This window comes from Hyposmocoma kahamanoa, unplaced genomic scaffold (assembly GCF_003589595.1).
Source record: "Hyposmocoma kahamanoa isolate Upper Pololo Valley unplaced genomic scaffold, ASM358959v1 93, whole genome shotgun sequence".
NCBI lineage: Eukaryota > Metazoa > Arthropoda > Insecta > Lepidoptera > Cosmopterigidae > Hyposmocoma > Hyposmocoma kahamanoa.
In genome coordinates, this window is record NW_020654810.1 from 6494598 (window position 1) to 6521799 (window position 27202).

Below are 27202 nucleotides of genomic sequence, written 5' to 3' on the forward strand. Positions count from 1 at the left end.
AGCAATTTGGTTTCACTCGGGGTCGTTCTACAACCGATGCTGGTGTCGAGTTGATTAATCATATATTTGATGCATGGGAAGTTTCACATGATGCTATTGGTGTATTCTGTGACCTTTCCAAAGCTTTTGATTGTGTGCACCATGATACACTGGTCAGGAAACTTCGCCATTATGGTGTGGCGGGACGTGATCTCGACCTTCTTAAATCGTATTTGCGTGGTAGGGTACAGAGGGTCAATGTTAACGGTACGAGATCGTCAGGATCTGCAATTAGCATGGGTGTCCCTCAAGGTTCAATTCTAGGCCCATTTTTATTTTTAGTTTATATTAATGACTTACCTAGCCTTATGGAGAGTATAAAACATGAGATAGTATTGTTTGCTGATGATACTTCCTTATTATTTAAAGTTAAAAGGCACCAATGTTCCTATGACGATGTGAACAATGCTATATCTAAAGTAATTGATTGGTTTGCTGTTAATAACCTACTTCTTAATGAGAAAAAAACAAATTGTGTGAAATTTACATTACCCAATGTTAGAGAGACGGTTACAAACATTGTAGTTAGAAATGAAAAATTGAATCTTGTGGATACAGTTGTATTTCTAGGTATAACGTTAGATGCTAAATTGCAATGGGGTCCCCATATAAGTAAGTTATCAAAACGGCTCGGCTCTGCAGTGTACGCGATTAAAAAAATAAGGAAACTTTCAGACGTCGAAACCGCTAGATTGGTTTACTTCAGTTACTTTCACAGTCTAATGACATACGGCATTTTGCTTTGGGGTAATGCCGCCGGTATCAATAGAATCTTTGTCCTGCAGAAACGTGCAGTATTTTACAATCTGGGCCCCAAAGTATCTTTGAGAGATAAGTTTAAGGAAATTAACATTCTTACACTAGCCTCACAGTACATTTATGAAAATGTAATTTATGTTAAAAGGAATAGTAATTTATTTATGAAAAATAGTGACAGACATAACATTAATACGAGGAATAGAAATAAACTAGCTTTTCTTGATAGTCGTCTTCACAAAGTCAAAAAATCATTTAAGGGGCAATGTATACGCTTCTATAACAAGATTCCGGTTGATATACAAAATTTGCCTTTCTCGAGGTTTAAAACTATAGTGAAACAAAAACTTTATACTAAAGGTTATTATACAACTTCTGCGTACTTGGATGACAAAAATCCGTGGTAGTAACCCGTTTAGCTCATGGAGGTAGTCTCGATCTCTGATGTTTCAAATAAAAATAAAAAAATATTGTAAATGCTATTTACAAAGAGCAACCCCTAGAGTTTCTTGCTCATTCTTCTCAGGGGAATCTGCCTTACGAATGAGCGGTAGAGTTTAACCATTGTGACGATTTCAAGTGTAATAATGCTTACCTATGAAATAAAGATTATTTTGAGTTTGAGTTTGAGTTTTGAGTTTGAGCAATTAAATTGTAAAAATCCATTAGCGTCCAATATAAGGCGGTAATATAATGGACAAGCCCGTGTGCGTACTTCAGCACATTACAGCCGACTTTACCTGCAAGTTATAGTACAGCCTACGAGCAGGTGTGATGAAAAATATTATAACAATGTGGCAAATTTTTAAAGCATCATAGAACTGAAGTGGAGCTGGGCCGGGCACGGAGACAAGACGACAGATGGAGTAGGGCGATAACTGAGTGGCGTCCAAGGACTGAGTACAGGAATGTCGGGCGTCCAGCGGCGAGATGCCCATCATCAGACGACATGGCAAGAGTCGCCGGGTGAACCTGGATGACTAGCGCAAGAGCTTGGGGAGTGGCATAAAAACTTAGAGGCGGTGGTAGTCAATTTTGAAAATGAAGCAAGCTAGTGTCATCATTGCATTCTTCCGATATTGTACTTCCAAAATTTTTAAACCATTTATTACCACACACTTTAATTTCATAACAAAACTAAGCTTAAAAGATTACTTATAAATGCAAAAATAAATTAAATTAATGTACATATACATTAAATGATTTGTGTGTGGGGGACAGTCTCAGCATTTACTGAGCGGCAGAAGTCGCTCGGCACTGGATTTCGGCCTGCCCCCGATTTTTGCAAACACATTTATAATAGCGCTTGTATCGCAAACTTACTACTTAGTAACATTATAAAGTTAAATCTGAATAATTTAATAAATAAATCCATTCAGTTAAATTTATTAAATAATCTCTATTTAAACATCATTGTACTGTTTACTCCGCTCTAACTGCGTTTCTAATCATCTTCTGTATGTATTTACCTATCCATGTATATTATGTGCACCCTATTTCTAAACAAATCTTTCACAGTAAAAATTTGTATATCTTATTTAATTATCTCATTTTTGCCTCAGATAGTGCATGCAATTCTTATTCTTCAGTACTTCGAATGCAGGGTTACAATGTCTGAGGGTACATTCCTTTGCCATTGTCCACGCATCTTGAAACTCATTCTACTATTCAGGTGATACCGACATTCGTACATTTCCTACAGAGAATTACAGTATACAAATAACTGAAGAAATTGTTACACCACTTAATGATAATAGCAACAATTCAAGAACAAACAACAGCAATTACGACGTTAAGTATTCTTCAGGTCGTACCTTTGAGAACCGAGGATATCAATTAAGACTTGTCTCCTCGTGTGTTTGCAGTATTAATTTAATTAATTAAAACATTTCGTATGTGTATAATAAATTTTTTAAAAATCGTTAAGCAATGGTTGAGAACTAAAATTTTAAGACCATGAGTATTTTTGCAAGTAAACCGCCGTCATCGCGTATCTACTCGTAAGGTATACTCAAAATTTACTGATAATCTAGAGTCAAATAAAAAAAAGAGTTTTAAAGTCAACTATAATAATAATAATAATAAGTTTTTTTTATACAATATTAAGTGACGGGACGCACAAGTCGGGTGCTTGATGGTAAGCTACACGCCTGTCCATAACAGGTGCAATGTCTTATCGCAAAGATTTGAGGTGCACTATCACTGCGCTCATCACCCTGAGACAAGTTGACAAGTCCCATGTGCCTGTTTCACTAGCTCCCTGACCCTTCAAAACCAGAATGCAGTAATGCTGACATTACTGCTTGGCGACAGAAATAGGTGAGGTGGCAGTACTACCCTGGACGAACTCTTTCACAAAAAGCTCTACTGCTGCTATTTTCAAATAATTCAAAATAAATACTCTAGTCGTAAATGCTGTATTGTAATTTAATCAGATGCAGATTTATATGTGTTATAATAGCGTTGATTCCTGTCGACCGGGTCCTATATTAAATTGGTGCCCCCTCTTTTTTCACGATTACAAGAGTAGTTCAATCGGGCAGGTTCGGTTCGATTGTGTTTTTATGTTCGCCTGCCGTCGCCACCTTTGTGTTGTTTAGAATATCGTTTTCTCAAATACTAGAATTTGTTTTCTAATTTAAGAAGTCGTGATAGCCGAATGGTTTGACCTACTGCCTCTTAAGCAGAGGGTCGTGAGTTCGACCTCCTGTCTCGCATCTCTGAGTATCACGGAATTCATGTGTGAAATTTAATTTGAAAATTTATCACGAGCTTTTCGGTGAATGAAAACATCGTGATGGAATCTGCACGTTGAAGAAGGTTCACAAGCCTGGGCCAGCGTGGCGGACTATGGCCTAAAACCCTCGCCTGAAAGGAGACCCGTGCCCAGCAATGGGACGTACAAATGGGGTGATGGTGGAATTTTAAGTAAAAAAAAAATTTTGACTACTTAGTTAAGGCTCTCACTGCTGTGCCCAGTGGGCACTGCAACAGTTATGAACAGGTGTGTCGCTTACCACAAGGCGCACGAATTGTTCGTCCCATCATTTAGTATCATAAAAAAAAGAAAAAAGTTTCAACTGCTATAGTCTTTTGAAGATAGAGTAAAATGACAGTTCATTCCACCAAAATGTTGCCCACTTGCTAGCAACTAGTGATTTTAGGCGATAAATATTCTATCAATTATCGATAGAACATTGTTTACGCTTATGCAATGAAGAACTTGTTTCGTTTAAATCATCATCAGCCCATTATTCGTCGAATTTTGTAAGTTCATACGTATATACACTGCATTTAGAACCAATTAATTCAATATAGATAATAAAATCCGAAATCGATAATATTCGATATTTTTCAGAGAATCAATTTTTGATCAAAAATTGATTTCGATATTACCTGTCAAACTGTCAAAATAAAAATGAACGCAATTGATAATCTTTAGACCGTCATAACATTCACAATTCAGACATTATTGGCAAAGTTTTACGTCTTTCACAATCTATCGATAAAAATGTCGACAGCAACTACATGACTATTCAAAATTTTATGAAAATTGGCAACCCTCGAAATGTAATTTTATTCCGTCTTCAAAAAACACAGAATGTGGTACAGCTAGCGTGTAGAGATATTATTAACCGCAATTTAACTATCTCATTTTAGTTACGATGGCAATGAGACTGCAGCTCGTGTGAGTGCGCAAATAGCAGTATCTATATTGGTCACGTAAAGAGACGGGCCACAAAAATTACCTACTAATTTTGAAATGATTTTAACAGAAGAAGCATACAAACTGGTCACAGTTACTACAATGTTCATAATGATCAGTATATTACATGCTAATGGGTATAACGAGAAGGAAGATGGACTTATATACATTCTTATATGGACTACAATTGAAATGGATCCGTTTAGACTAATCGATATGGGACTAAAAGCTTTTGAGAACTGTATATTCAAAAACTGCTACTTAACGCCAGATCATAGCTATTTAAAAAATATTTTAGATTTCGATGTTCTTATGTTTAACGTTTGGCAACTTAGCACGGGAAATATCCAGGAAGATGTGCTTGTACCTTCCAACAGATCTGAATTACAAAAATATTGTATGTATGCTGTGGAGCCCGCGGGTTTCCATCCTCTATCCGTAGCATGGAATGGGTTTTTTAACATTACCTTCACTTACAAGCTTTCATCAAATGTGACGATTCCTTATGTGATAATAAAGGACGAATATGATGAAGTGATTGGGCCTAAAGTCAATATGCAATGGATGAAATTAAACGAAATGAATGAAACAAGTGATTATGTAAAAAAGAAACTGCAAAACAAGCACCTCGCAGCTGCGTGGATAGTATCACATTGTCAACCACCTTGGCGTCGTTCATACGCTGAAGACCTGCGCGCAGAGTTAGCTCGATATGGTCACAATTTGCACATATATGGTAAATGCGGTGATGCTGTCCGATGCCCTAAAAATGAAAGGGTGGATGAATGTTTTGCTTTGATAGAATCAGATTATTATTTTTATTTATCATTTGAGAATTCATTCGGAGAAGACTATGTTACTGAAAAGATATTGCATGCTTTGGAACATTTTGCTGTGCCCGTAGTCTTTGGAGGTGGCAATTATAGCAGGTACGGGGTTAACGTATATCTATTCTCTTTTAAGCTTATTGAAATATCATCTTTGTATCTGCTCCTGGTTAACTTTTGCATTGTGCGCTAATTATGGAAAAGTGTATGATTTGGTTGTGTTCAAAACAGGTTTATATGGTATATTAAGGTCACATCAGCAAAATGACAACTTTTCACTGCGCAGATTTAAATTTAATGCTCCTCGTAAAAGAGTTCTTCCATGGAAGTATTGTCACCTTACCTATTTCTGCTCCCAAGCAGTAATGACAAGTGAAACTACAGGCACACAGGACTTGTCAAATTATGTCTCTCTCTGGCTGGCGTAGTGGCAATACCGCTTGGATCTTTGCGATTTAAGGTTCTGAGTAACACTGCAACTGCTATGGACAGGCGTGTCGTATAACACCAGGTGCAAGACTTGTTCTACCCGTCACTTGGTGTCATCAAAAAATATAAAAAATAATTTTGTAAACACCCCTTAAACAATGTTATTGTGATAATAGCTTTATTTAAACTTTTGTACAGTCAAGAGTGCAGCTTGTGGCTTGACGCTTTGAAGTCTGGATCGTTCTTATTGCAGAGGACACAGTTGAATTAAGTGTCAAACTTAAAGAGCTCTAAACTGTACAAATAGGTCTGTGTATATTGGTGTATATTAATTGGTGTATTGGCTATGATGCCGTTGGGTTAGTTTTAAAAATATATTTTGATTAAAAACACTTGCAAATTACAGATTCATGCCTAACGGAATTTACCTGAACGCCAACGATTTAGCACCAGACAAAATGGCGGAAAGAATGAATGAAATAATAAACGATAAAAACAAATATTATGAGTTTTTTAAATGGCACGACCATTACAGTTTTCATTCCACCGGCGAAGATAGATTTAGAAGAGAAATGTGTGGATTATGTGCTTATCTCAATAACAGTAGAAACCAAACCGGCATTTTGGATAATATTGCGTTGTGGTGGAACGTGGATTTGCCTCCTTGGCCTGAGGATTTTGATACACCAAATTATGTGGAGAAAATTGTTTCAAACTTCTTAAACATCTTGGATCCATCATCAGATTAATTGATACATATTTCTCAGCTCACATTGGTACACACTATGAATCTATCGCAAAGAAATTAATTCGTCGCCTTAGAGAGAATACCTCGCATGTGATTTGAAAAGTTTTTTAGTAGCAGCTGCCACCTTATTTGTTTCTCCTAGCAAGCAGTAATATGAGCATTATTGCGTTGCGGTTTAGAAAGGTTAGGGTGCCGGTGAAATGGCGGTGTCTCTCAGATCTTTGCGATTTAAAACTCAGAGTGGTATTGCAACTGCTACATATAGGTAAGTCACTTACCACCAGGTGTATGGCTTGTTCATCCCGTTACTTACCGTATTGTAAAAAAAAATGAAAGTATTTTTTCAATATTAATTTATATTATAATATTAATTAATAATGCATGTTCTAATTTTATCTTCACTCAACGACTGACTGCTCAACTGTTCTCACTTTTTCTCTAAATCTCCCCTTCCATCTCCTTTTCCCTCCATTCCTCCTACCCTTACTAACTAGCGCCTTATTGGCTGGTGGCCGGTGATTTCATTGGTCACCACGCCGGCTAATAAGTGTACAGGAAATAATCAAACCCTATACTAATTAATTGAAAACTGAGTTACGAGTGGCATACTTATGAATAAAACACTTCTTAAAGAATAACATTAATTATATGGAACAGTGAACTATAAACATTAGGTAAACAAATTTGGCTTACGCAAAAAAATTTGTTTAAATGAAATACGTAAAAATGCGTAGTCGAAGTTTTCACTTTTGGGGTCAGTATGTATAGGCGGACCGCAGGGGAGAGCATCGATAAGTATGTATGGAAAGACGACATGGGTCTAGATTCCAAAGGATTTAAGTTTGTTTGAAAAGAGCAATCTCTAGCTTCTCGCTCGTTCTTCTCAGGGAAGTCAGCACAGTGAAAGAGCAGAGCATTAAAAATGACGTTTTCAAGTGTAAATAAATTATTTGTTGACTTTGACTTTGATACCGCTAACTTCTGTAAGCGTAACGTTGAATCTACTGGAAAGCCGCGACATCCACCCACACACCACCAACAGTTTTACTAATGATTACGCAATGGAAAAGTCCACGGCGCATTCAGACACTACAGGACACCACTGCATACCGGTGGACCCCGGCGCATACCGATGGAATTCGCATACCACTGTATCCTAAAGCGGGCTCTTCCATGGCGTATAGCTACCATGGAGAAATGCGCCGCGAAGTTCCGAGGTCTGTCTTAGAGTATAATAAGTATAAATAATAAATAATGCACACACTCATTACGCGGCACTAGGGAAACCCTGTATCGCGTGTGCCATGTACACACATATCGCACTGCTAATACAATAGTTTATTAATACAAAAAGTGAATTTATTCAGAATAGCTGAAAAACGAATTACTCAGTTCCCGTGAAAGAATATTATAATTTTAGTATAGGTTAAAATTTATTAGACATCTAAACAACTCCTACGTGCCAATTAGAAGTATATTTAAAAATATTAATTTAATATGAAATTATTAATTTCATATATTCAAAAATATGAAATTATTTTTTACTTTTAAAAAATAATTTCATATTTTTGAGTAAGGGCTGTTTTGTCCAGAAGTAGCTCACAAAACGATTGTCTCATTCTGGGTTAAGTAGATATATTTTAATGGTTTCTTTCAATATTCTAACGACAATTTTACTGACGTGTAGAGAAACAAATTTTACGTTCAGAAATTGTATAACCTTGAATTTCACATATTTTGAGTTACAACACTATTGTAACGGCAGTGCGATATAGACAATCACAAATTACACCCACACTCACGAGATAAATAAATGTAATCCGCCGGAGCTGGTTGCGGCGTTATGCATTTACGGTGTATGCGGACAGTAACAATAAACCCTGAAAATAAAAAGAAAATAATTGTGCATATAAATCAAATTAATATAATCATTTTAATTTATAACAAAATCATAAACTGGTTTTCAACACATTTGCTCGTAACGGGCTTCTTATTGTATCGCTTTTAGGCTCATAAACCTAGCTATTGAACACGCGTTTGTAATTATATTACAAAACGTGTGTGTAATAAGTATAGGCTTAACCGGATTAAGATGTATCTCACAACAAGGCCTATGTATTAAAACTATGCATTCTTAAATTATCCGGGTTATGTCTTTGAAATTAACTTGGTCTATTAAAAAAACAGCTCTAACCTACATATTATAAGATTCAAATTACAATGACAGTAATCCCAAACAAACAGGGTCACAGTTTTTTTTTTATTTCTGTTTAATACGGTTGTGTAGTCTTACCTTACAAATAATATTTTTATTAATAAATTTATATTTCTTATTTGATGTGATAAATATAGAAAAACATACACAATATACACCTATAAAACTTTAATTGAATAAAATTACTTATTTTGGATAATATTTTACACGAATTTGAGTGAAATAAGGACATATTTATATTATTTCGCATTGGCTGTTTAGGAATTTCACCTAAGTCTCATTATTGCCGAAGCACCTGCGCGCGCATATCCGCGCCGCGGCGCCAGGCGCAGAAAAAATAACTCTGCGCGCCAATTTCCATAGATACGTTCGAAACATTTATATACGCTGTGTGTTAGATAATTACCTAGGTGTTTAAAATGTCCTGCTCAAGCACGGAAGAAAACATTTTGATGGATTTAACACCGCCCGAAATCCTCACAGAGGCACAAAACGCAAGTGACAGTTTATTACCTTCGAAATCCAGAGAAAAATACATGGCTGCATATGAAACTTTTATACAATGGAAAACCAACAAAAAAGCGTCTTCGTTTTCAGAAAATGTTTTTCTTGCCTATTTTAATGAACTGGCGAATAGGTTTAAGCCCAGCTCGCTCTGGTGCATTTATTCTATGTTAAAGACACCACAGTAAAGAACAAGAATAACATAGACATAAAAAACTATTCAAATCTGACGGCATTTTTAAAGAGACGCTCTGATGGGTATGTTGCAAGAAAATCGAAGGTACTTTCGCCAACTGACGTCGAAAAGTTTTTAAAAGAAGCCCCCGATTATCAGTATTTAGCAACAAAGGTCAGTTGATCGTATTAAACCTTAATTTTTTTATGTTTTCATTTTTCTTGTATTATATTTGCGAAAATATGTATATTTTTAATTTCTTTACAGGTTGCAATGATATTTGGTGTCACTGGCGCGTGTAGACGCCAAGAACTAAGCGAAGTAACGGCAAAAGACGTAGAAACTCATGGCCAAATGCTTTTGATTAAAATTAACAACACTAAAAATAAGGTACCGAGATCGTTTGCCATTCACGGTCCATTTTATGACATAGTAAAAAAGTACGAAGCGCTTAGGACAGATAAGGCAAAATCCGATCGGTTTTTTCAAAACTACCAGAAGGGTAGATGCGTGGCTCAGCCAATAGGCATTAATAAATTTGGTGCAATGCCTAAAGAAATTGCCAAGTTTTTAAATCTACCCGACCCGGATTTATACACTGGGCATAGTTTCCGAAGAACATCAGCTACATTGCTAGCTGACTCGGGAGCTGATTTGCTTACTTTAAAGCGTCATGGTGGCTGGCGATCTAGCACAGTTGCTGAGTCTTATGTTGAAGATTCAGTTCGAAATAAGTCCAACATATGTACTCAAATAACCCACGCTATAAATCTGGAGCCCCAGGTTAAGAAGATGTGTCCTGAACCGCAGCCATCCACCTCCCGTGATACAAGTTATTTGTTACCTAGGTTGTCTATTTCTGAGTCTTTAAATGAACCACCACCACTTTCATCCATATTTGTACACAATGAACCCGTATCACCGACTTTTACGCAAGAAGACAATAATGAAATAGTAACAAATAATATCACACAGACGGTTCAAATGCCTAACAAAACTGCACGTTACCATTTTGAAAATTGTACATTTAACAATTGTTTTAATAATTAAATTTAAATAACTACATTTTTGATAAAATCAAGATACAATGACTTTGATAGGCTTTGGAGACTCTTAATTAATTGCTATTGATAGATATAGTATAGAATAGAATAATATTATTTACATTAACGTGAGCTTAATATAGTATTCAGTGTATCTGTATAATTAATGCCAAATAAAGCTATTTTTCATTTCCATTTTACTCAAGTTTGTTTCATTTTCCTCGCAAATGTGTTGAAAAACGTCGTATGAAACACGTGTGCTTTGATCATTACACTCTCGGCTTTCTTATGGCGCTCGCCTGCGGCTCGCGCGAGTAATAACGCCTCGTGTGTAATGACCAACTTAGCACACTTGTATCATAATGTACTATTCCCGTACAAGGGCTTTTAAAAGGTTCTGTTGCATTTGTAGTTATTGTAAAAGCTCTATCTACATTACCGCCGGCCGCAGTTTCGACTTCTTGTTTGTTATTAAATTTATTGAATTGACATGAAACTATTTTTTGTGAAATCACTCCGCTAGTTCTTTGTAATTATTAATACAAAGATCGAACACTTAGAAAAAGATCCTTCGATCCGAATGGATTCGAATCGACGTCTCCTATCAAAACCTGTGAGACGCTATGCCATCTAAGCCACGGAACGAACCAGCGGACCTCACGAATCTTTCTATAAGTTCTTGTCTTCGGATCTTTGTATTTGGTTTTCAATGACTTTTACCCGTAGCGCCATCTAAGAGAAATGTATGAAAGTATTTCGTCACCCAGTTAAATACCTTTACAACTACCAGCCCTGGCTAGAGATGACGCTATTAACTGTAATTAAGTTTTTGTTTCATAGGAAATAAACTATTTTTTCGAATTTAAATCTCGTATATTTGTTTTTGCTAACCAAACCAACGTTTTGGGCCCTTTACAGGTTCCATGGTCATGTTTGACTGAGATGGTAAAGTCATCAACCAGTTATGTCTAATGTTAATGCAAATCACCCTATTTTTTTACTATAGTTTCAAAAGTTATTAATTAAATACCTTATTTTTAATTTTGCAAAGAACATTCCAATTTACGCTACATCTGTTTTACAAGTTATTTTATTTTAACAACATAAGTTTTTATTAAGTAAAATTTATTATTAATTAATAATGGAAATTAGAATAAATTAAAACATAAAAATTAGTACTGCAGTCTTATGTCTGTTCGGCATTTTTCATCAGATGAAGCACTAGATCCCAAACTGGTGGTACGGAGAAACCAACTTCCCTGTTGCAATTAAGATTTTTTTAGTTTCAATGGCCTCCCGCAGCATCCTGGATAGTTCTGGGTAGGTTATTTCCCAAATTGATTGTAACCAGGAATTCAATCCGGAACCTCCTTGTCAAATGGTAACCTATCATAAAGTCGAAATTTTTTTGTCCGTTTTTTTGAGTTTTCATTACACCGAAAACGAAACAGTTGTTCTTTCAGGATTTATTGAATGTTTATCGCAAAGACACGATTAGGTTCGGTTAGGTTAAGTTAAGTTAGGTTTAAAAAAAAACATTTTCGTTATGAAATTTCGACCAAACGTTATTTCCGGAAAATTTCATTTCGGACGACTGATAGGTAACCTCGTCAAATGCCCACAGTGCTAGCCACTGGGTGTTTTTTATCCTTGAAGTCTGTCTTTTTTGAAGACTGAGTAAAATGACATTTCATTGCGCAAAAGTGTTGCCCGCTTGCGAGCAGCTAGTGATTGCAGTCGATAAATATCATATCGACTGTCGATTGAATGCATCGAATGAATGTGAAAACGACTGTTAAGAACAGTGAGTTTATTTTTATTGCTCGAATTAATGTTATGTCCGTCACTGCTTTTCATAAAAAGAATACTTTTCTTCCTAACATTAATTACATTAATTATTAATACAAAGATCTAACACTCAGAAAAAATTCCTTCGATCTGGCCGGCTAAAAAGTCATTGAAAAAACCAAATACAAAAGACAACAAGTACATAGAAAAATTCGTGATGTCCGCTGGTTCGTTCCGTGGCTTAGTTGGTATAGCGTCTGACACGGTATGCTAGAAGACGTCGGTTCGGATCCGGCCGGATCGAAGGAATTTTTCTGAGTGTTCGATCTTTGTATTAATAATAATTATAACAAACTAGTGGAGTAATTTCACATAAAAAATAATTGAATATTAATTCTATAAAAATTGAAATAAATTACATGTTCGTAAATGTATTGTGACGTTAGTGTACGAATGTTAATCTCTTTAGCAGTAGCAGCAGAGCTCGTTGTGAAAGAGTTCGTCCAGGGAAGTACTGCCACAATGATCATTACTGCGTTCCGGTTTTGAAGGGTAAGGGTGCTGGTGAAATTACAAGCACGTTCGACTTGTTCATTTATGTCTCAATGGGAGTGCCCCTCAGACCTTTACGATTTAAAACTCTGAGTGACAATGCAACTGTTATGGACAGGCGTGTCGATTTCCACCAGACTCATGACTTGTCCGTCCCGCGACTCGGTATAATAAAAATAATACGAACTAGATGAAACAAATTGTATATAATGTAAAATTTTAAAATTCTTCATTTTAAGCATAAAAAACTTATCAACTAATTTATTTTGTAGAATCTTCAAACCTCTCTCTTGAAAATTTGTCAATATGCGTATGTGGTCTTATTACATAAAGAGTGCGTACTACTAAACTAAGATCCTTGCTTGCAGCTTTGGTGGGTCACAAGTAGTATTACTGATATTGCATGTCCTTAATGCGCTCCGCTATTCATAAAACCGCCACAGATGGCGCAGCGTTGTCATGCAGAAACTGACAGAGTCACTATCATCAGTAATGAGGAATATTACACGAGGTGGAGTATGTCGTTGACTCCCAGCACATTTTTTGCAGTATAAATAGTAGACGACATAATAATAAGTCTCTTAGATAACAGTTGCGTTTTTGAACAACATAGTCATTCCGATAAGGGATCCAAGAAGCCTAGTAAATTACTGATAACACTCTCTACGGTGTTTGGAGCCGGCTCTAACCATGGCTCTGTCATTGGAATCGGTGGGTCCGTCGGCCACGGAGGCGAATTGACGTTCCACCATTCGGTAATATTTTCGTACGTGCTCGTTTTGTTGGCACTGTTATTGAGGAAGGCACATAATCTACAAAGTTCTCCACTGTAACGGTTTTCACCTGAGAAATGATAACTATAGTGATCATGCCACCTGAAGAACTCGTAGTATTGATTTTTATCGATTATAATTTTGTTTATTCTTTCTGCCATTTCTCTTGGTTCTAAAACAGTGGCATCCAAGTATATTCCTTCAGGCATAAATCTATGAAATGAACAAAAAGTATCTTTAACATTCGTTAGTCAACCCTTCCTACTACTAGGTATCGGTTTCTACTAAGGACAAGGCTTGAGTATAGAGAAAATCAACTTAGGCTCAATTTACATTGGCGCCGAATGGAATCGTAGTTTTCATAACGAAATTGCACATAGCATAATTTATGTCAATTGTATAGGGTATACTCAGAGTATGGTAAAATTACAGGCACATGGGACTTGCTAACTTATGTCTCAGGGTGACGGGCGCAGTGGCAGTGCCTCTCATATCTTTGTCATTTGAAGCGCTGAGTGGCACTGCAACCGTTATGGGTGGACGTATTGCTTAGCACCAGGCGCACGACTTGTCAATTGGCATTATAAAAAAAGATACGATACGGTATCTGCAGGAATATTCGACACTACGCGATAATACTCCGGAACACGCGAGATCTGTTTTTTTGGCTCGTGTCTATTTTTGAAAATTTATTTATTGCACAGGTTAAGGCACAGATTACATTTAATAAAAGGAAAACACAACAAAAGGTACTGCTTATTTCTATATGAAATTTCTTCCAGCAGACCTAAATACAGGACAAAATAACTACATTAACGGGCTTACGTGCACAAAAAACAAAATTACGTAATACAATATTAATAACATTAAACTATTATAAACTGGATAAATGTTAAGATAAAAACATATTTCATAATATAATATCTATAAAAAATCTAGTTTGCACGTTACAAAAATTCCATTCCGCGGCATTGTAATTGAGCATTAATTGCTTGAAAAAAAACACTTAGCAGCGCGGAAGATTGGTCAATCGTAAATAGTCTATACTAATACAAGCTCTTTGCTTAATACGAATATAGGACTACTTGAGCAAGTCTTGAGATTTTACTGGCCTTGATCCCAAGTCCAAGCGCAGCCATATTAAAAAGCATTATTAAAAACATGAAATAAGGCAGAGGACAATGTATTTATTAAATTTATATAAAAAGTGTTTGACTCTAAATTTGGTGCAAAATGGTGCAAAATAAACGTACCTGCTGTAGTTAGCACCACCGTAAACCACAGGCACAGTAAAATGTCCTAAAGCATGCAAAAGCTTTTCAGTGACGTAGTCTTCACAAAATGAATTTTCAAATGACAAAAAAAAATAATAATCTGATTCTATAATAGCCAAACAGTCGTCCATTCTTTCGTATTGAGGACATCTAAAATTCCCACAATTTCCATAATCACCTTTAGGGCATTGCCTGTTACCGCATCTTCCATAAATGTCCAGGCCGTGTCCATATTCAGCCAATTCACGTTGCAAAGCTTGGGCATACAAACGACGGAAAGGTGTTTCACAATGGGACACTATCCACGCTGCTGCAATATTCTTATTCCGTAGTTTATTTTTAACATAATCACTTGTTTCGTTCATTTCGCTTAACTTCTTCCATTGCATATCAATTTTAGGCCCAATTACTTTATGGTTTTCGTCTTTTATTACTACATATGGGATCGTAACGTTGGACGAGAGCTTATACGTGAAGGTGATGTTAAAGAACCCATTGAATTCTTCTAATATTGAATGGTATACCGCGGTTTCTAAACCGTACATACAGTATTTTTGTTTTGGAGATCGTTCGGATGGTAAATCTGAAGCTTTTGGTAAATGTATATTGTTGAACATTATTACGTCATAATCCAACATACTTTTAAAATAATCATGATTGGCCGTCAAAAAGCAGTTATTGTAGTCACAGTTCGCGAAGTCGTCACTACCCATTGTAATGAAATTGAACGGTTCGTAATTTCCTGGTGTCCATATGAGAATGTAAATCATGCCTTTAATTTTTTCATTATACCCCGTAACGTGAAATATAACTTGAAACACTAGGAAAATAATGGTGACCCTATTTATGATTATTTTCTCGGTTCCAAACATTTTAAAAATTGTTTTCAGGGTTTTTATTTCCCGTTTATACACTTTACCTTAAAGTTGATTTTTAAAGATGAAACAACGATGTAGGGAATGTTTTAATGCACTTTGGATTTGATATATGAAAACAGCACTGGGTCTCATGGAATATTGTTTTTAAAGACCAAACTTTTGCACTAGCTCTATAAAAAGCTATAAGCTACGTAAGTAGAAGTTTTGAAATAACAAAGTGTAATTTTGTGAACCGCGGGGTTTCTATATAGAACGATATCAATATTAAAATTTTTTGCAAGGGTATTTGCAAAAATTGCTGGTGAAGACTGAGCCGAAGGCTTTGTGACACGTCTTGAGAATGACTTATTAATGCACTGTAATGATGAATACGATTTATTTACGCGGACTAAGACTTTGTTTTCTAAATTAGAACACCACGTAAGTACTTTTTTTTTAATTGGGTCTCGTATAATTTTAAAATAATAATGTTTTTATACAACGCATGTAATGATCAATTTCACTCGAAAAAATCTACAAAAAAGTGATAATATTCTCATATTAAGGTGATAACTAATTTTTCATAAATTCGTTATGTTGTTTTGCAATAGAGCTCATTAAATCAGTTTGTTCCCAGGAAACCGGTTGTACAATTCTAGTTTTTGCTTCTTGGCGAATGTGATACTGGTAAAAAATGGAGTTTGCAACACGACGTCTACAGCAAACAAAAAGTCGAACTCGAAAATGCTTTCTTAGTCACGTCGCATTAAATTTTATTTTTTTTTAAATAGAGAAAAGAAAAAAACTTGATTCGACTGTCTCCCAGAAAATTTTAAATACCGTTTTGGGGTTGTCTTGCTTTTATACGCTTTTTAATGACATAAATATATGGCACGTACAGACAACTATTGTCACTATGCAAGTAAATGAACTGAAAAAAAGAAACTGATTAAAAGTTTCTGAAATTGAAACCTTGAAAATATTTTCAAATTGAAAGATGTTGTTGTGGCAAACATTTTTGTATTACGGCTTGGATTACGGCGTTTCTTTTAATGAACTTTTTGATAGATAGATATTCAGTTTCTAGGCATATTTTGAAAGTTTAAAAAAATCCCTGTTTAGTGTCGTTATTGCATTTAAGTTATTTCATTAACTGTTAGCAGTAAAAGAAATTGACACTACCCTAATGCATTTTTTTTTACCTGGCGTCAATCTTACGCACAGGGATTACACCGATATGATTGAAAAGTACGTCACTGTCTAATAAAGTCGGTAAAGTGGTTATGCAGCACGTGCATTGAGACGAAGATCTTAATGACACTAATACTATGGTATAACAAGCTAAGTATGGTAAATACAATAAAAATCCATAAAAGCGTAGCAGCGTGGCTTGTATGTGTGCGCGCCCGCCGTGCGTCGTGTATAGGCGCACAGATTCGCCTAATAATGAAAGGCGCTTGGGACAACCAGCACTATGCAACGCGAGTGTATCGCGAGATTATGCGAATGTTGCGTCCGTACATGGCATGCAGCGGGCGAGCACACACCTAAGCCGCGGTGCTACGTTTGTATGGAGTTATCACACTTGTCTTATTACACAGAAGACAAGTGCAGCTTCGCTACGTGAGAAGCAAAGCGCGACATTTGAAAAAAGAGATTTTCGTTTAATACCGATGTCGGTTTCAACGTGCGAAATATTTAATAAAGTGAAAATTTCTTATTAAATGAGTTCCATCGTTTTGGAGCTCAGAACATTGAGATGCCACCGTTTTGGAGCTCTACCACCGATCATGTGCAGTTAACAATCTCCTTGTCAAAGATGAACATCATGATCAATGTCTAAAAAGGTTTACAAAATTCTTCGTAGACATATAAAGTCTTCAACCCACAACGATTTAGCGTGGTATACTAAACCTTTTTTTTGTAGTACCAAGTAACAGGACGAACAACCCATGCGCCTGGTGGTAAGCGACATGCCTGTCCATAGCAGCTGCAGTACCACTCAGAGCTTTAAATCGCAAAGATCTGAGGAACACTGTTACTGCCCCAGTCACTCTTTGACGTAAGTTGACAAGTCCCATATGTCCGTAATTTTACTAGCTCCCTTATCTTTGTAAGCCGGAACGTAATAATGCTCACATTACCGCTTGGCGGCAGAAATAAAACCCTTACTTAGAGGTGATCGTTTTCCAACTTTAGAACGTAAATGAATCGCTGACAATGGTCTAGGAAGAAACTGATTTTGGGACTAGTTGAGTTCTGCTTTTGAAGTATTAAGTTTTATTGTAAAATAAGTTTTTGATTATATTGTTAACTTTGAAGAACGTTGTGAATTACGTGTAAATTTACCGATATCACCAGTTAGTTTAAACTGCTATTTTAATTATGTAACAGTTGACATATATCGTATTTTTATACGAATGTCCTAAATAAATTGACGCATGAGATTGTTCTTACTTTACCCAACGACTTTCAAATTAGAATGTTAATGGACATGTTAATGTGGATATTTATAGAAACTTAATTTAGTGAAACAATTGGCGTAATATGTAGGTATAGAGCACAAATAGACTTTGTCTGCGTGTATAATGGATAATTGTTATTTGTTGTAATGATTACACAGTTGAGTTGATGATTGGGTAATTGATTTTTTTGTGTGTTTTTGTGTTATTTGTAATCAGTTTCAAGCTATAACCAACTCTGTGGGTTAGTGAAATTTCCATGAGCGTGTCCTCCAGGGCGTCTACTCTTTTAGTCGGTGTCGTCTCTGCAGGGGCAAAATGTCTTTCCTCTTCTTTTTATGGTTTCGATGGCACACACAATAATGCTTGCACATCGCGGTGAAAGGATTTACCTGGAATGGAAATGACGTGATCATTATTATTAAAATTATATTTTATACATAGTACTGACTATACTTGTGAGAACGTAGAATATCAGTAAAAAGAAAATGAATTGGCAAAAAAAAATTTGTGAACAAAAAATAAATGTGCAATCTACAAGATTTGCAATCTTCGTTTTTTGTTTTAACGAATTTTTGCCACCAGTGAGTGAATCTATATAGTAGTTTATGTGACTGTTACATAAAGAAAGGCATTAAAATACGAGTGTGGGTTTATGAAACGAGCCGACAGGAAGGAAGGAATACGAATCAAAGAAATTGAATACATAATAACAGTAAAGTAATGGAGTATTTTTACAAAAAGAAAGTAATTGTGACAGCCAAAAAAAAATTAAGCTACTAAAAGCAATAAAGTGGCGTAACATATCGATGCCTTACTTTCCCAAACTCGTATCTTACAAAGATTGATTATTTAGGAGATGGCAAAACTGTCTATTTATTTTAAGTTTTTTTATCAAGAGTGTTGGTTTGCCGATAACACCAGTTAGTTTAAGTTAATTTGTTTTGTTAGTTTATTATAATTATTGATAACATATACGTAATAAAATGCTTTTTACACTTTTTGCTGCATGATCAGTGTATACATATATGTGTATATATAATAATGTAAAATTGCTGTAAGTGAGGTGCTTTTTTAATTATATATCTAATAAAAAACTGTACATCAGTCACTATTTTAATGTTAATTGGTTTTATGTGTCGTTGTAGTGTTGAAGAACGTTTTAAAGTATTTTTATTTTATTTTTTTATTTTATGTAAAGATCGAACACAAAGAAAAAACCCTTTGATCTGACAGGACTCAACACGTCTTCTATGTGTTTGTTTCTTCGGCTTTTATTAATGATTGTTTTCGACATTTGGTGATGTGAGCGACATAAATAATCAGTGTCTTGTATATATGTTGATCCCGAGATAAAAGTGCCATATGGCTAAATTTCAGGTTTTCTTGCATTACATGAATGTGCTCTACCTACTCCAAAACTGCATGTAGTTCTAAAGTGACCATAAATTACGTTTACTGGCGGACGGCGCATATAATTTTATCTGACAATAACGTATACGATGACGTTCAAGATACACAAGTAAACCCGTTTTAAAAGTTTGTATTAAAAAATATCTAATTGTACCTACCGTTTAACAGTTCAAGATTTTATAGCAATTTTTTTTATTTAACATTGCATTGAAAATATCATTTATGTAATAATACAACAGTATCTGTTTTTTTTTTACATTACAAAGGGACGGGACGAACAAGTCGTGCGCCTTGTGGTAAGCGACACGCAGACACGCCTATCCATAACAGTTACAATGCCTGTCAGAGCTTTAAATCGTAGGCTTTAAAGCTCAGAGTTTTAATCGTAAAAATCTTAGGGGCATTGCCACTGCACCCACTGCCCCCATGAGACAAAGTTAACAAGTCTCATGTGTCTGTAATTTCACAAGCATCCTTACCCTTTCAAATCGAAACACAGTAATTCTACGTTACTGCTTGGTGGCAGAAATAGGTAAGGTGACAATACGAACTCTTGCACAAGGAGCTCTACTGTGACTATAATCTTTTATGATTTTGTTATTTGAAGGCGGAAGCTTTTGACTTATTTCATTTTTGTAGTTTAAATATTGTTAATATACAGTACTGGGGAAAATAGAACACGAGCCGTGTTAAAAAGGCTGAGTTTAATTATGTTACTTTTACGAGATTTGGCTAACTACCCCGGAACACCGAGCGCGGAAGATATTTGATTTAATGGTCTTTTCATTCATTAACAGAGGTTAATGAGACAACTGAAGTACTTCATTTAACTGATGATTATTTAATTATAACAAAAGCCTAAATGAGAATTGAGGAAAAATATAATTAAAGAAAAATACATACTCTCGGTCGAAAACCCAAATGGTACGGTATGCAAACTTGCACAATTTCGTCGTTTAAACAGCTTCAATATAATGTAACGCTTATATCTCTGTTATGTATAATGAATGTTCTTAAAACTTATACAATTCTAATGAATTTTTATGTACATTTAATTTCACGCTGCATTAATTTAGATTTCTCTTTATTTAACGATTTTTAAACGATATTTCAAGATAATATTTCTTAACGTAATGTAAGTCTTCATAAACCAAAAGAGAAACGAATAAATATTTTTTAGTATACATTTAATTACACGTTGCATAAATGTGGATTTTTCGTTTTTATTGTTGACTTGATTTATCTTAGTGATTACGATTAAAAACTGTACTTAACATTTTTTAATGAGAGATTAATTATTAAAGGATGGAGAGTCTTTATAAATTGCCACTGTTTACACAGTCAATCCGAGGGCGGGTTGAAGAAATCTATCAAGTTCGTTAAGAATTTCTCTACTTCGTTTTGCGTCCCATTATCTGGATTTATCGTTGGCCACGGGGGCTGTTCCTCGTTCCACCATTCAGCAATATATTGGAATGTACTGGATTTGTTCATATTGTTATTGAGAAAAGCACATAACCTACATACTTCTCCGCGGTAACGATCCTCACCGGAAAAGTGGAAACTATAATAGTCGTGCCATTTGAAAAAGTCGTAGTATTTGTTTGTATCGTTTATAATTTCGACCATTTTGTCGGCCATTTGGTAGGGTTGTAAATTATTAGCATTCAAATAAATTCCGTCTGGCATAAATCTGTGAAATAAAGTAGGCAACACATTTGAACAACATAAGTCGAACAGAGGATCAACATCAATAGAACCGCTGTAGGTTCCAAAAAACATTAAAATTGTGGATTTTTGTAAGTCCATGCGGCATGCATTTTGATCAAACAATTATGTATATATGAAATATATATTCTTTATTGTACAAAGAAAAGACACGTGGACGATAATTCAAGTACTGGAGTAACTTGGTTCACGGTAATTAAATTATATTTTCTCATATTATCCCCAGGACGGAATCATTTAAAGCCGGGTACTCATTAGCGACCTATTCCTTAATTGCGTATAATTTGATTATAACAAACAAAGTTTGTACCAACTCGAGTGTTGATTTTTTAAATAAATAATAATAGATAGCGGTTAAATTTCTGTATCGTGTCGCTTCTCGAATGTATGTATGTCGATTCTTAAACCTGAAGCCCTGGCTCCGGCTGACTATGCGGTTGTTGGGGAATACCGCCTCTCCTAATTAAAAAGTCAATATTTACCTTTAGGGAAAGGTGCAAATCTAAAATAGATGCGCAAAGAAAGGGTTTTCTTTCCCCACCAATCTTTCTTTGAATCCAGGTTCTTCGTCTCATTTTAAAGTCCCGAAGGTCACTGAATAAACATCCCCATTTTTTTTAAATACACAAAACTCTAACACAGTGTTTTACCATACACATCTTCAACAGAATAATTCTTCAAACCCGGTCGGAAACACGAATAATCCAGACACAGAACATAAAAAAGCAATATTGTCTCTAGTTCAAATATAACGTATTGTTATTTGTGGGCGCCGCTATCGTTGACACGGCCTTAGCGTAGCACACATTGTTATACATACATAAATTGCACACTAATATCGGTTTGTTCAACAACGACATAACAAATTTCGTATTTCAATAAAAAACAGAATAATTGTGATATGGAGCTGAAATTTTATTCCAGGTGCAGTACTCATGTTACATTTAAGAATGGAATTCGATCTCGTTCATGTGACCGCCGCGAGCACTTTTGCCGGGTTCAGTTCTTTGTAGCCAATTATCTACCACTCGTCCACACGTATTGGCCGAAACGTTGCCAATTTCGCGTTTAATATTATTCCTACACTGATTTGACGTTGTTGGTTTGTTGGCATAAACCAATGACTTAACGGAACCGCATAAAAAGTAATCCAGCGGCGTTAGATCGCATGAGGGAGGTGGCCATTCGACCGGACCATTTCGCTAGATTATACTATTATCGAATTTCCTCCTCAATAGATCTTTGGGGAGGCATGTGTTCAGCAGTGGACGTCTTCCGGCTGATATGATGATGATGAGATCGATTCAGCTGTGTGACTGCAAACGTACTCGCGGTGGTCATATGAACGAGATCGAATTCCATTCTTAAATGTAATGTTTACTGCACCTGGAATAAATTTCAGTTCGATATCTCAATTATTCTGCGTTATTGAAATACAAAATTGTTATGTCCTTACAGGAAAACCCTGCGCTAAATGAAAGCTAATAGGTGGCGTTACTAAGAACTGAGTTTAAATATATTTGTCAGAATCCTGTGCATTTACAGGATACAAATTCACTGTTAGTTGTAACATTTTTTACGTAAAATCATCAGAATTACATACCCGCTTAAACTTGAACCTCTCAGTATAAATAATTATATATAAGTGTTATGCTGCACACGTACCTGCCATAGTTGGCACCACCGAACACTACGGGCACAGTAAAATGTTCCAAGGCATGCAAAAGTTTTTCAGTGACGTAGTCTTCACCGAATGAATTTTCAAATGATAAATAAAAATAATAATCTGATTCTATAATAGCTAAACATTCGTCCATTCTTTCAAATTGGGGACACATAAAAGTACCACATATCCCATAGCCACCTTTCAAACACTGCTTGGTACCGCATTTTCCATAAATATCCAGAATATGTCCATGTTTAGCTAATTCATGTTGCAATGCCTGGGCATATATACGACGCCAAGGTGTTTCGCAGTGGGACACGATCCATGCTGCGGCAATATGCTTGTTCCCCAATTTGCTTTTAACATAATCACTTGTTTCGTTCATTTCACTTAACGTCTTCCAACGCATATCAAGCTTAGGCCCAATAATTTCATCGTTCTCATCTTTTACTACGACATAAGGAATTGTAATATCGGATGAGAGCTTGTATGTGAAGGTGATATTAAAAAATCCATTGAATTCTTGGGCTATTGCATGGTACGCCGCGGCGTCCAACCCTACCAAACAGTACTTCTGACTTGCAGATCTGTTAGAAGGTAATACCAAATCCGGAGTTAAGCTTACTACATTGAACATAATGACTTCAAAATGTAGTATATTTTTAAAGTAATTATGATCTCCTGTCAGGAAGCAATTTTTGAAAGCGCATTTGCTAAACTCCTTTTGTCCTGTTTCGAGGAAATTGAAGGGCTCGAAATTCGTAGATGTCCATATAAGAATATAAATCATCCCAGCCTTCTTTTCATTATAACTGGTAACGTATACTGAATTTAACACTATGAGCATCATAGCTACTGATATAATATATCTGGTCATTTCTTTTGTTCTGAACATTTTCAAATTTATTCTCTGAATATAATGAAGTTTTGTTTATCGTAAAATATTAAAACTGTATTGTAGGGTCCAAGATTTTCAATGATTGTATTATTATTTTTTATTTAATTATAATTATAATGATGATGATGAAAGCCATATAATGAAATAGAGGAATAATATACATTACGAGTAGAAATATTACGGCACGATTAGGATGTGGCAATGTACCCAAAAACATTGATAGCATATGTCCTTCGTATGACTATGGAACCTCTATTAATTTGTCCATATTTTTTTGATTTTGTGGTAAAGGATGGGTGTTGATTCGATTGCATAGTTGTAACTCAGACAGCGGACGAGGCACATTGTTCGTAGAATGGCCGATGGGATTGACAAGCTCACGAGTGCCGTGAAGTGCACTCACAAAGAAGACTGAAGATTATGGGAAATCAGATGGATAGTTATGATGATCTTTGAGGTAGACTTATGTCCACCGGTTGATTAGTAGATCAGTAATTACGGTCCCACTTATACATACTCAGTCGCAGGACCATTTCAAACAACTGGATGCAAAGGGGGTACGCTACCAAATTTTTGGATATCCTGCCACAGAGCCTTGCCTTCATCACTTTCATCTACCCGTAGTAAGTGGTCGGCGATATGCCTATCCATAACAGTTGCAATGGCACTCAGAGCTTTTAATCGCAAAAATCTTAGGGGTATTGTCATTGTGCCCGTCACCCAGATACATAAGTTGACAAACCGAAAAAAGTTGAGTTGATTTGTCTCAGGGTGACGCGTGCAGTGGTAGTGCCCCCCAGATCTTTGCAATTTGAAGCTCTGAGCTCTGAGCTCTGGCACTACAACTGTTATGGGTAAGCGTGTAGCTTACCATTAGGCGCACGACTTGTTAGTCTCGTCAATTAATGTTATTAAAAAAAAATTATACCCAGATTCATGGTCATATTTTTTGATTAGAAATAATATTATTTCGAGTATTTCCAATACAAACATAGTTAAGCTTACTTTTTTAGAATTTTATTTTCTTATCACCATTCGATTTGGTATTTCTGAATAAATATCATTTGCATATCGAGTTTTTAGTTTTTCGATTGCTACACATTGGAAATAAAACTGTTTTTTTCGTTGGTTTGTTTGAAAAACCAAACATACTTTTCTTTAGGGTTCCTTTAAATATGTCCATGAGTATATTTCAGATGCTTTTGAAATATTCTAAGTAAACAGTTTCTTTATACACACTTAATTGAGGTCATGTTTTTGTCACGTTCTCCGTCAAAATTCGTCGTCTGGGTTTTTCAAAATTTAAAAAAGGGATTTTATAGTACTTATTTGTTTATGTTGCCACTCTCCACAGCCCTAAGTGTTTAGCAAAACCTAATTAATTTGGGTATCACGCGCAGGAGAGCTGTTTATAAGTTTACGAATGAAGGTGTCAAAACTGTAATTTTTATAATTTGATGTTTTCAAAATAACACGACTTTTTAGAAAGATATTAGCTATATTATACTGTATAAAACTATCTCTATGTAATCCCATACCATACCGCAAAGTTTGAAAACGAAGGTATTCAAACAGTGTGTTCTACCTGTGGAGTCGAGACGTGGACACTCACGATATGGTTAGTTCACAAGTGAAAAGCGAGCTATGGAACGAGCTATGTTCGGAGTTTCTTTGAGGGACAAGATACGGAACGAGGTTATCCGACACACAACAAAGGTCGTCGACATAGCTGGTAGAATAAGCAAGCTGAAGTGGCAGTGGGCTAGCCACATATGTGGAAGAACCGATAACTGAAGGGGGAAGCGAGTTCTTGAGTGAAGACCTCGGCAGCCCTCCGGCCAGATGGACTGACAATTTGCGAAGGGCTGCTGGCAGCAGATGGATGCAACGAGCTGAGGACCGGGCGAAATGGCGCGCATTGGGATACGCCTACGTCCAGCAGTGGATAGGCTGTTGATGATGATGATGACATAATTGTCATAATTTGGTATAACACTTTTTTTTATTAGAAAATAAGTGCACATATGACCTCCATGTAATTTGATGGAAAGCCACGACAAAACCGGATCATAGTAATGGTCACATTACTGTTTGGCGGCAGAAATAGGTAAGGTGGCAGTACTTCCCTGCACAAACTCTTTCATAAGTTGCTCTATTGCAACTAATTGTGTACTATTTATTAAATAGAATGAGAGAGATATATACATAATACACTGATTTAAATACGTCATAGATCTGTCGATATATTTTTACATCGATTCTCGATTTTGCGAACTTTGATCATTCTAATCAAGCTAAATTTTACGGAGAATAACTAACTAATTGAGTTATTGAATAGAATTACGAAACAACAACTACGGGTTCCTGTATTGTGCGTGTCGGTTTCTATACTTTGACGATTTTTTATAACATTTATGTTGATACACATTATTATGTATTTTACAATACTTTATGTTTTTATTATTTCCCAAACTGCTCCTACTGCTCGAACCTTTTAACCTACCTTTGAATTATGATTCTAATTGAACCTGAGTTTACAAATACCTGTTTTTATAAATGTCAAGTTTTTTACCGTTTTAAGCTAAATATATTATTTTTTACTAATAAACCTTTGGGCTTTTTATTTCTATAATAGCATTAAATTACGCTGCTCAATCTCTTCAAGACACTCGTTTCTAAATATTGATGGACGTCTTAACAAGTATTTATTATAGATAAAGTCAAACAATAAATCGCCATAGTAATCTTTAGGACAATGGATATTGTTGGTTTTAGTTAAAAGTTATGGAGATAATAATAATATTAATATTGGAAGCCGTCTCTTAAGGTGGCTTCACACGGGGTGTGGTGCTACGGGCTGCGTTACGCGAGCTCGCGCTGTCGCACGAATGCCGCCCGTGCCGGTACGAACTCGCCTGTAAGGGCCGCCCGGCCGGACTCGCTTCATGTCGGTGACTTCAAAAGTGCGGCGCTAGAGTATAGCAGCTCAAACTTGGAGCCTTACTCTCGAATCACGAAATCCGTAGTTACAGCAGTTTTCCCACTATGGATGACCTATGGAAAAGACGGGCCCATTCAAAACTGTCAAATCACGTTGTCATACATTCCTAGTTCTAGCCTTGATTGAAACTCAAGCCTGTACGTCATCCATAGTGGGAAAACGGCCATAACTACGTATTTCGTGCTCGGAGAGTAGGACACCAGACTAGAACGCGCGATACACAGTCGAGTCTGGGACACGACACCGGTATTATCGGCGCGACACGTTACGGCTTGAGAAATCATTTTTAATATAAACATCCTTATTTTATTGACTAATAATAAGCTCCCCGAATTTCGTGAAAAAAAA

The 27202-nt window shown here is 35.9% G+C and overlaps 1 protein-coding gene across 1 annotated transcript; it reads right to left on the reverse strand.

The window, feature by feature from the left end:
* Nucleotides 1-20902: 20902 nt before the first annotated feature.
* Nucleotides 20903-23592, reverse strand: LOC113237635 (alpha-(1,3)-fucosyltransferase C-like). The gene is made up of 2 exons (XM_026474244.1): nt 22955-23592; nt 20903-21041 (listed from the first exon to the last, which is right to left on the reverse strand). Exons 1-2 carry the CDS (start codon nt 23590-23592, stop codon nt 20903-20905), a joined length of 777 nt encoding a protein of 258 aa, XP_026330029.1.
* Between the last annotated feature and the right edge of the window lie 3610 nt (nt 23593-27202).

Coding starts and splice junctions, on each gene's coding strand:
- LOC113237635 (XM_026474244.1), bottom strand. CDS start 23,592: ATGTTCAATGTAGTAAGCTTAACTCCGGATTTGGTATTACCTTCTAAC. Junction 21,042..22,954: donor GGTGGTGCCAACTATGGCAG/GTACGTGTGCAG, acceptor GAACAAATCCAG/TACATTCCAATATATTGCTG.